Here is a 10,976-nt window from a genome sequence, read left to right as displayed (position 1 = left end):
TAATATGCTTATTAATCTAAGTGTGTGTGCAAGGGTTCCTAACACCTACATATTCACAAAACTAAATTCAAGTAAATATGGGAAATTAAGAAGACGTTATACCCGCATGTGTCGTCTGTATTACTAATGTAGATCATAGCAAATTTGCGTTCAGCAGAACACATTTTGTGATGTTAGCAGCTTTAATATTAGAGTAAATTTAATAGATATGTCTTTTAACCGTGGGTATAACGTCCTCTTAATCGGTACACAATGACAAAATATGATTGCTTAACAGATAATAATTTAATTATAACATGATTTTACACCGATATGGCGATAAAGGCGATCTCAACAGGTAATTCCCATCGATACCATGTTTTTAAATTATTAACAGATATGCCATGTGATAAGTCATGCGTGCCGATTATATAACTAATAATAATATGAACTTCAGGTATATTGGTAAATGTGAAGCTTCGGTGTTTTATTTTTTTTCAATTGTGCGGAGATAAACTTCGTGCAACGAGAGACCACAAATCCGCCGCATATCCAAACAAAGGAAATCCCCCACCATACGGTCGTTACCTTAAACTAAGTCAACTATAAAAAAATATATATAATCACTAGGTGATGCGCTAAGACTAAGACTTGTTTTTATTATCGCCGGATTGCGGTCTCACGCGGTGCGGAGTATTGATAATTGATAGGGTTATTGGTAAGTGGTTATGCGACGCTGCAGTCATTTGAAAAATGTAGATTCTCGTACGGATTTGCGACGCATCTAATTTATCATTGAATCTATATGAACACATCTATTGCAATGCAATGACCTACTCAATGCCAAAGTACACGCAAAACCTCCTTTTCAGCTATGTGTAATCCAGGGTAATTATTTTTTTTTTTTTTTTAAAGACGAATAGGTCCTGCTTAGCTGAACTTAATACTATATAATTTTATAAAATGAACAGGTTTGATTTTACCCACGCAATTATTTATGGCAGTGGTACCATAATAGTCTTAATCAACTAAATATTAAATGTTAACCAAAAAACGTAACGATAAACAATAATTTAGTCAGATGTAGCCAGAATTTTGTAATCTTCAACAGGGGGGAGCAACTTATACAAAATTAATTATCTAGTGGAGGCAAAGGTAAAAATAACTCATAAGTCGTAAGTTCGGTAAGTCCTGTCTATGTTAATTATGTGGGTATATGTATACACAAAGTTATAAACTTTTGTAGCAATCTTAATACAAATTAAAATCTTAATTTATGGTTACGCCTTACGTAATAAGTTCACATAACACTGAAAACGTTTTTAAATAAAATTATTATTGTGTATTCATTTTTATCACTGTATGTTTATTTAATTTACTTAGAATAAAATTCTTTTGAGGTTTTAGAATTACTATTTATATTATAAAATGTAATTTAGAATCATGTCACAATTTATTAGTCGACTACGGTCCACGAGCAGTTGTGGTCTAAAGTAAAGGTAACATTGATTTTAATTTTTAAAATATATTTTATAACAAAATCAATGGTGTTAGTCAAACACGTTACCCCGGAGATGCAAGATTCTAAATAGTTAAATACACTACTGAAATTCTCTATCAACATGTATAAATAATACAATATTTTCTTTCCTTTATTATTGTCTATATTGAGTAGGTATGTTTAATGAAAGATAACTTCATTTAATAATGAACAATAAATTATACTTAAAATTGATTATATTGATAATAACAAAAATAGTATCTATAAAATATAAAAAATAAAAGATTTTTTTAAGTATTTTACTTTTTTAAATGACGCCATATAAATTTTATATTTTATAACCTAAAGCAGAATGTTTTACTACGAATTTCTATGTATAAGAATCGAATTTTAAATTAATAATTAACTAGTTCTAACTTTAAGTCTTTCTATAATATAAACATTATATTATTCGTTAATATGTCTATGCTGTATTAGTTTCGTTTTATGATGTAAAAGCCAACTAAGCAAATATTTTTGAAAATTCATTCGATAAGGGTGTTAAATTATGTAAAAAGGGGTATAAATGGAAAACGTTTGTTCTAGATAGGATTTTTTTTTAAACAGCATACATACTCTGTAATACAAATAATATAGGTCTTTTATCTTAAAAATATGCGGTGTACATTTAACATGGCGATAAATCTATGGGCAACGCCGTGCAAAATCAGCTATACAATTATACAATTATAGTATTAAAAATTAATAGACCATAGTAGTACCAGTGTAACACTAGTACCTATATTATAAATTATAATATAATATAATAACATTAAATAACACATAGTATTTCTGAATTTCTGATATTGTTCGGTATTTATTTTTAGACAGTAGAAATGTATAGTGTCGCCATCTCGTTACATCGATGTAAGAATTGTACGAAATATTAATCCTTCTTACCGCGTTTACAATTATTTTAATATTCTCAATACCTACCATTCACGTCACGAAAACTGACTGTTGGTTGCCAATCGTACCATGAAGACAATGGTTCTCATTATATTATGAGTATTTATGACCATTGAAGTTATAATAGTACAATTTCAAATTATATTGTTGTTTGGTACAACAAATATTCCGCTTGGAACGTGGCGGTCAGCGACCAGTTTTCGTACGCGGACTGCAGGTTTATTATAGTAGTACGGTAGTACACTGAAATATATTTGCTATAACCGTGGTTACAATTTAGTTTTATTACATAATTTTAAGACATACAAGCTCTTTGGATATTTTAATGAGTTGATATTGGAAATTAGAAATAGTTTTCTATAGAACGTGAGATAACCTTACATACTTACAATAAAATAAAACACGCACCACGGATTGTATTTTTAATTTTTACAAACCTAGTTCTAATTTTAAACGTTTCAAGAACCTATTTTAATATTTTCGTAGTTCGTACAGGTACTTTCCTATGATTATTATAATTATTTATTTTTTAAATGTCCAACAGTCAAAAATACAAATATGTATTACCCGCTGTTTGGATTTTTCACTTTTTCTGAATTCATATGTTCTAATGTTTTTAACTTTTGTTGGTACTAGCTACCATACAGCACAATACATTAGAAAACCATCACTGTATTGTTGTTATACGTTTAACTGTATAAGTGTATTATATATTTTTGTTATCACAAAACTTATTTTTATTAATATTGTTTGGTATATTTTTGTATTTATAGGTAATTCGCAATTTGTGGGTCGCTCCATCAGCGGAACCCTGAAGACAAATTAAAATTAACAATTGTCATTAGTAATCGTACATCATGGGACGCAAGAAAATTAATATATCGAAAATCACAGACGAACGAAACCGCCATGTATGTAGTATTATTATTATAATTTCCAATTTTTTAATAATAATTAAAAATCAACGTTTTTAGGTGACGTTTAACAAACGTAAATTTGGTGTCATGAAGAAAGCCTATGAGTTAAGTGTATTATGTGATTGTGAAGTAGCAATCATTATTTTCAACAAGTCCAACAAGTTGTACCAATACGCTAGTACAGACATGGACCAAGTATTACTCAAATATACTGAATATAGTGAACCACACGAATCATTAACAAACACCAATATTATTGCTGTAAAATCAATATTATTTGGACTTTTTAAGTGTAAATAATTTGTATTAATTACATTTTAAAATTGTAGCAATTAAACAGGAGAGAAGGTCCTAGAAGTTCTAAATCTGTTGATTCATGTGTCATTGATGAGCCTAATACTATAACTCAACCCAAACAATTTAAAGTAATGTCCACTCCTAGAATTAAACTTAAACACAATGATATTTCTGATGAAGAATTCAGAATTCTTATGACACATGGAAGGAGAATAATGGATGTAAGTATTCAATATCTACTTCTATATTATAATTTACTAAATTTTTTTTTATATTTATATAGTGAATATTAAATTTAATATAATTTTTCTAACATTTTACAAACGTTTTATATCTGATTGTTATTTCATTTGTTAGGATGAGTATGACGAAGATGATGATGATGAAGATAGTAATGGACTTGAATGTGAATTTATTCCTGGCATTCCTGAAAACGAACTTCCAGAAGCCATAAGAAAAATGCGAGAAAATAACTCTAATGGAAATGCTAAACGAGTTACTTCCAGTGACTCAGATATGAGTATGAATCTTAATATTATGTTTATTAAATGCAAATTTACTGACACAGTTGTTAATAATTAATTTTTAGGTGATGACGAGTTAAAAATCGACAGTAGTGCTGAAAATGATTTTGAAGAAATAGATGACAGTTTACACAGTAATATTGAAAAATATATTTATCCAACTACCTCACGACAAAAAACTTTGCCAATCAACCTAACAAGTATTATTGAATATAATATTTCATAAAATAGTTATAAGAATTAGGTATGAAGCTCAACTATAATTTTTGAATTAATGTTTGGAGAAATGTATAAGGGAACCGTTAAGCATTTTATTAAAGAACAAAAAAAAATTGAAAAATAGAGATAGTAATTAAGGTTCTTAATAAGTTGTTATTACTGGATTTAAAAATTAAAATTGAGAGTAATTTTACAAAAAAAATTTTGGGCATCTGATGTTAAAAATTTGACAAACTTGGATATTTACACCTTGCACATAAAACATTAATTTTTTAATTTCATAAACGAAAAATCATTGATATTTGAAATTTTACCACATATATATAGTATGTTAATTTTGAAAAATTTAATTGTGTAATACTTTATATATAATTCAGTTGTTACCTATTTATACATAAATAAATATAGGTAATAATTAAATGAATTTTGGTAAAAATTTATGAGATAAACTTTGTAAATATTCAGATTATATTAAGACTGCGTCACACTCGCCTGTGTTGTCTATCTTACAAGTATATAACATAGTAAATTTATGCTCAGCAGATCACGTTTAGCTCCATTAGTTTAAAAATTAGAGTGAATTGACCTATTATGAAACTTGATGTTAAGAACATTTAGTAAATTTGCTATGTTGCTCACTTGTAAGACAGAGACAACGCATGCGAGTGTTACACATTCTTAATTTGTTTAAATGCAACAGCTCATTTGTTCTCTAATTTATTTTTGATATTATTTCTTATACTAGTAATATCTTAATATTTATTTTGCATTGCACATTTAAAAAAATGGTTTTAATCGGTTTTGGATGGGCTTAATAAAACAGCTTCAAAAAAATAATGTGTGCTTTCAGATGTGTTATATTTTTTAATATTATCAGTAAAGTATTCTAATTGATAATCTGGAGATTTGGTAGGCTTAAAAACAAAAGTATGAAATACATTTTTAAGTATTTACTTGAATAATCCAAAAATTACCAGTCTATATGTAATTTAATAATATAATTATTTTTATCTAATCAGTCATAAAAATGAAATTAACTATATCATGTAGGTTCCTATGTTTATTTATAAGGTTAATTTTATATTTTACTCAAAATAGTCTTATAATTCAATTAGTTTTCCATTTCCTAATTGTGGACTCAATTGATTTTTGTTAATACCTAGGACTTATTTAGTATATTATTCTTTCACTATTTAATAATGGGAACTCATAAAATTCACCAAAAAAAACCATATCATTGTAAAACTAATATATTTTTTGATGTATTTTAAATTAAAAAAAAATACTCAATTAGTTTTATTAGATAAATTTAATTATAAATTGACGAAACAGTGAAGGTGAACACTTCACACAGTACAAACTATACCTACCACTCATCTAATGTCTACATTATATTCTCTGCTCTATTCAACAAGGATTACTTAACATACATTTTTTTTTCTGAAAGTAATTTTTTATTTTTATACTGGAAATTATATATATAAAATATACACAATTTGTGTGTATGTTATACATCTTTAAATATTGTGCTTCATAAAACTAAATAACTTTTTTTTTGTTATGTGCCCTTTTAATTTTATAATGATTAAAATTTTAGTTGATGATGAAATCAAAGTTGAAAAAACAGATGATGACGTTGATATTGAATTAATTGAAGATGATAGCAATCCTGAAGAAGTGAAAAACATTAAAAACCCACAATTAACATCAAATGTTCCAAAACCACCATTAATACCAAATACTCACTCAAGTAATAATAATTAAGTTATAATAAATATATTATATTAAAAACTGAAATTTATTAAATTTATTGATAAGGTTTGGACATAATTCAAAATAAATCTCCCAAAAGTCAACCTGAAAAAAATACGAGGTACCGTCCTTATAATATTCTACAAACCTCTAAGAAAATGGTCAAAATACCACCACAAAAATCTTTGGAAATTCAAAGTAGCGTATCGCAAAATGGACAGTCCCCAAAGCAGGAACGAAGAGTTTATGCAGGATTTAAACAACGTATACAGGTCAAAAAAGATTTGTTAATGACTCCCGATAATAAAATCGATAGTACACAAATGTCACAAAGTAGTAATACAAATGATTCTTAGAATTACATGTACATTTTAAATTTAAACATTCCAAATTTTATTTCTTTTATTTTATACATTTTTTTTAAGACTGTACTTTAGTAACAATTATTGGTATTCATTTATATTTACTATATATATATAATACAATACAATTTAAAAATGTAGTTGTTTGAATCCTTTGTTCAAGTTTCCTATTTAAAAAAAAATGTAATCATTTTAATATTTTCGTACAATTGAACATAAAAATTGTTGGTTAAATGTTATAGTGCTAAGTATTTGTTTGGTCTGGATATTATTCTATTGAATAGTTTTAAAGACATTATATGTATCACTTTTGAAAAAAAAAACAATTGATTAGTTGTATGTATTATTATTTTTGGAACTAGTTTTTAGCTCTTGTTCCATTATTTTTACTGTTTTATGTATTAAAATGTATGTTAAATTTTAGTATTATTAATTATTATTTAAAAATATTTTTACATTAGATAACATTATATTTTAGATCTTTAATTTAATAAAATGTAATTCTGTCACAGTTATAACAATATAATGATATTAAAATAAATATTTATTTCTTTTACTTTAAATTATAAGTCCTATACCATAATGATATTAATTTACAGAAAATGTACTGTACATATAAAATCAAGAAGTAATAATAAGAAGAAAAAAATTGGTTTATTAAAATACACAATCAAATTACTGGGATTATGCATAATAGTTTTTCCATTCCAACACATAATTTTGAGATAAGCTTCTAGCGATAAAAATAATTGACGGATGCATCATAATGAAGGAGACTTTTAATTAGAGAAACTGTTATAATGCAGTTTGAAGCACGTATGACAGCCCAACAGAACTCAAGTCTACATCAATCTGCAACTAGTCCCAAATTCAATATCAGAATAAACTTATTGAGTAAGAATTCTAAATAAAAATTGGACCTATGCAGTTATTTAGTTCCTGTTATATTAAATTTTACAAATCAAAGATTAGAGTGTATAATACAATGAAGATATTTTATACGTATTTTGAAATTCAATTAACATCAGTTTATATGGTTTAGTTAAATTATTCTGTTATTACAATAGTAGGAACTTTAGGTATATATGAATTATTAATTTTAATAACACTAATGCTCTAGTAAATATAGATAATTTTTTATAAAAAAGATAACTTTATACCTAAACGGTTTTTATTTTATTTAAATAATAAAAATAATAAATAACATTTTTGATGAACAAAACAAAAAAAAAATATATTAAACATCATAATATAGGTATTGCACATCATATTATGTTCTCCAGGCACAAAATAAAAACAATAAAAATTATAATAAATTATAAAACTTACATAATGGTAAAAAATAAATACAATTATAGCTTGAAAACTAAGATTAAGGTTATAAACTTAGAAATGTAATCACCGATTAAGTCTTATATAGGAGATACTCTTTAAGAGCGTTGGGTAATGGTAATTTTGATACAGATGCTGCTTCGATGTTTTTCAGAATAGTCTCTCTGCACGCACTCTGCAACGAGTTCACTAAAAACACAAAAACAGTAAATATTAAAATTTTTCTGTCAGTGATTGGAAAAATTATTAAGATGATGAAATCATTAATGCAGTGTTCAATAAATGTCAAAAACATTTGTTTTGACAAAATGTAATAAAAACCAAACAACTAAACTACTGAGTAAGGAAGTGGAGTCTCAACACAAGACCCTTATAATTCAACATCTACAATACTACGAAACATGCATCGTGCCGGTTTCCAAAACAGCTACACATATCGGTCAATATCGACACTGTATTAAAATATATTATGGAAATATTATAATATATTATTAACAGACATCTTACCATTGTATACTTGTATGACACGGACTCGTTTAGTGGCACCGTACACATCAATGACTGCTCTGATAGGACCATCGTTATAAGGTATGGTCCTCGAAAGTGGTACGACAAACTCCCCGTTGATAATGAAATGCATGACGGCCATGTTCTGACCACAGGGCAAGTACAGTACCCCGACCCGACTGCCCACGTCCGTCGGCAGGATATCCATTTTGTCATCACGCGACGACTTCAAAATGCTGGTCGGGAACGTGCCCCGGGACGTGAATACATGATTACCGTCCAACCGAAAGTAGTTGGTCAGATAGTTGGCGTCGTACCAGGCCTGGTGTTTGGTCAGTGCACATATCCACGACTCGCCCATCGTCTTGTTGGACACCATGTCCGGTATGGCGCACTGGGGCAGCAAATGGCCGCTGCGCTGCAACGCGTCCGGGTCGAGCTGCGTCAGGCCTAACCGTATGTGTCCAGACCAGCCGTTCTCGCTGCTCTCGATCTCGATGAGGAACACCTCACCCGGCGACAGCGACCGTTCGCTGAACACTATGGCGTTGGCGAAGCTCATCTCCCGGTGGGCCACCGTGTCCTGGTCGTGCAGACTCAGGTTGTAACCGTGGAACCGGTGAAACCGCGTCTGCTGATAGGTGCACGGCTGCTTCTCGGAGGACATGGCGACCGCGATATTAACGAATACCCGAAGGCGACGGTAGCGTTCTCACTTTGAACAGACACCGACTGCGGCTGCCGCACCAACACTACCACACCCCCGTCAAAGACGAAGACCATCGGCTGCGGCGGCCGTGGTCGGCAAACTAACTCCGAGTCATCCTGCGGGGTACGCGATTTATGGTATACTCCGAAATCGCGACGAACGACAATAATAACGACGGCGATGAATGGACTTACTAAGTAATTAGAAGGTGGTCAATACACTTTGGCGTGTCGCGCGTCTACCCTACCGCGGAATCGTAAGCCGTAATCTTGGTTCAGAGCAGATATCAACATCAACAACAAGTAAAAACAACAACAATAAACAACAGCCGCGTATATTATAATATTATTGTTATGCGACGAAGATGATAAATCTGACGAATCTTTAAAGTTTAAATAACTAAACTAACTCTTTGTTATCTAATCAATCGCCTTATCAATAAGCAAAGAGCCCGCCCACGGTTTTAAATTATTTATAGGTACGCAATCGACTTAATCAGTGGTCGGTCGTCACCGGATGCCACCCACTAGTGATTAGTGAGTAGTGAGGAGGACTGAGTAGACTGACAGTTGCAGTTGTGCATCGGTGCAGACAGTGCTGTAGTTACTCATAGTAATTCGAAAAAGAACACCCTTGAAAAAAATTCCTGTGAAAAATCCCACAGTACATAAAAATTATGAAATAATGCAACAAGCACGATACATTTAATTAAATATTAATATTTTATAATAATAGTAGTATTATGTAATAATAATAAATATTACTTAAATTAGGTATTACAATATTAATAGAGAATTAAAATTAATTGTATATAATGGCCACGGGCACGTTAAATTTAATTTAATATTCTGCGCTTCCATGTTTTTTTTTTTTTGGTTTATATGTATCATTGTTAGTTTAGTTCGAACAAAAAAGTTAAAAATTGATCAAAAGTTAAACGCTTATTCTAAAGCGCACTTGGGTTTGTTTTGCGTGCGTGTTTGGTAAAGCAAAATGTGCACTTGATAATCAATTTTAGCGTAGTTGATTTTTTATAATTTATTGCTATATCATTAAGATAATACAGCAAATATCAGTTCCTATAGGTAATAATCTGTTTTTAAATTCGAAAAAATTAAGTTATTAGAAAATAAACGACAACAGCCTTTATTGATGGATATTTTGTTAGTATTACATTAAAATATTAAACCTATAAAGCTAACCTTGATTGTAAATTGTAATGGGTACTAATATTAGAAATGCATATTTTGTCGTTTTGGGTAATGATTTAAATTTAATAGATCTTAATATGTAGGTAGTATAGATATAGAGATTAGAAGCAATACAACAAGTGCCATTGCCTAAATTATAGCTAGTGAAACATTTCTCTGCCCGGTTTAATGAGTTAAAAAATATCACAATTTTAATTGCTCGTGTTAATCACAGCGCTGACGTTGAATAATTAATAAGTAAAAGCAATTTTAATAAATCAATAAACCGTCAAAATTTGTACGTAGAAACACTAGAAACGGAAAACGATTCTGAACGGAGATGTTTTGTCAGTCTAGAATAATTAGTAGTTTATATTATATTATTACTTATATTTAAATTGTAATATATCGTTATTTTACTCGATTTCGTAAAACAATAAATTTCATACAATCATAAATTTTTTTTTATGTTGATGCTGGAGTTTTAATTACAGTAATTTAAATAAAAATTATGGACAACTTTGTGTTGATTTTTTTAACCTTAGATATAAATTACAAAAATGTTATGAATTTTCAACTTAAAAATTCCTTGCAAATTTTTGCGATTTTGTAAACAATTAAACTTCTAATGCTTATTAACAAAAATTGTAACTAACGATTTTTGATTTTTATTACTATATTAAGAACAACTTATAATAAACCTTGTATTAAATTATAAAGATTTTTTGGGAAGCCAAAT

General features: G+C 29.0%; 2 protein-coding genes across 2 annotated transcripts; one reads left to right on the top strand and one right to left on the bottom strand.

The window, feature by feature from the left end:
* The first annotated feature begins 2,776 nt into the window (after positions 1 to 2,776).
* On the top strand, positions 2,777 to 6,807 carry LOC113552940 (agamous-like MADS-box protein AGL97). Its single transcript, XM_026955984.1, has 8 exons — positions 2,777 to 2,923; positions 3,202 to 3,339; positions 3,403 to 3,606; positions 3,675 to 3,863; positions 4,000 to 4,162; positions 4,232 to 4,366; positions 5,983 to 6,135; positions 6,204 to 6,807. Exons 2-8 carry the CDS (start codon positions 3,286 to 3,288, stop codon positions 6,491 to 6,493), a joined length of 1,188 nt encoding a protein of 395 aa, XP_026811785.1. The 5' UTR covers positions 2,777 to 2,923; positions 3,202 to 3,285; the 3' UTR covers positions 6,494 to 6,807.
* Positions 6,808 to 7,761: 954 nt separating this feature from the next.
* LOC113553354 (neuralized-like protein 2) lies at positions 7,762 to 9,527 on the bottom strand. Its single transcript, XM_026956653.1, has 2 exons — positions 8,339 to 9,527; positions 7,762 to 8,020 (listed from the first exon to the last, which is right to left on the bottom strand). The coding sequence occupies exons 1-2, from the start codon at positions 9,003 to 9,005 to the stop codon at positions 7,905 to 7,907; spliced, it is 783 nt and encodes a 260-aa protein (XP_026812454.1). The 5' UTR covers positions 9,006 to 9,527; the 3' UTR covers positions 7,762 to 7,904.
* Positions 9,528 to 10,976: the final 1,449 nt, after the last annotated feature.

This window comes from Rhopalosiphum maidis, chromosome 2 (assembly GCF_003676215.2).
Source record: "Rhopalosiphum maidis isolate BTI-1 chromosome 2, ASM367621v3, whole genome shotgun sequence".
NCBI classification, from domain to species: Eukaryota; Metazoa; Arthropoda; class Insecta; order Hemiptera; family Aphididae; genus Rhopalosiphum; species Rhopalosiphum maidis.
The sequence above is the reverse complement of the archived record's forward strand: the minus strand, read 5'-3'. Positions and strand labels throughout refer to the sequence as shown.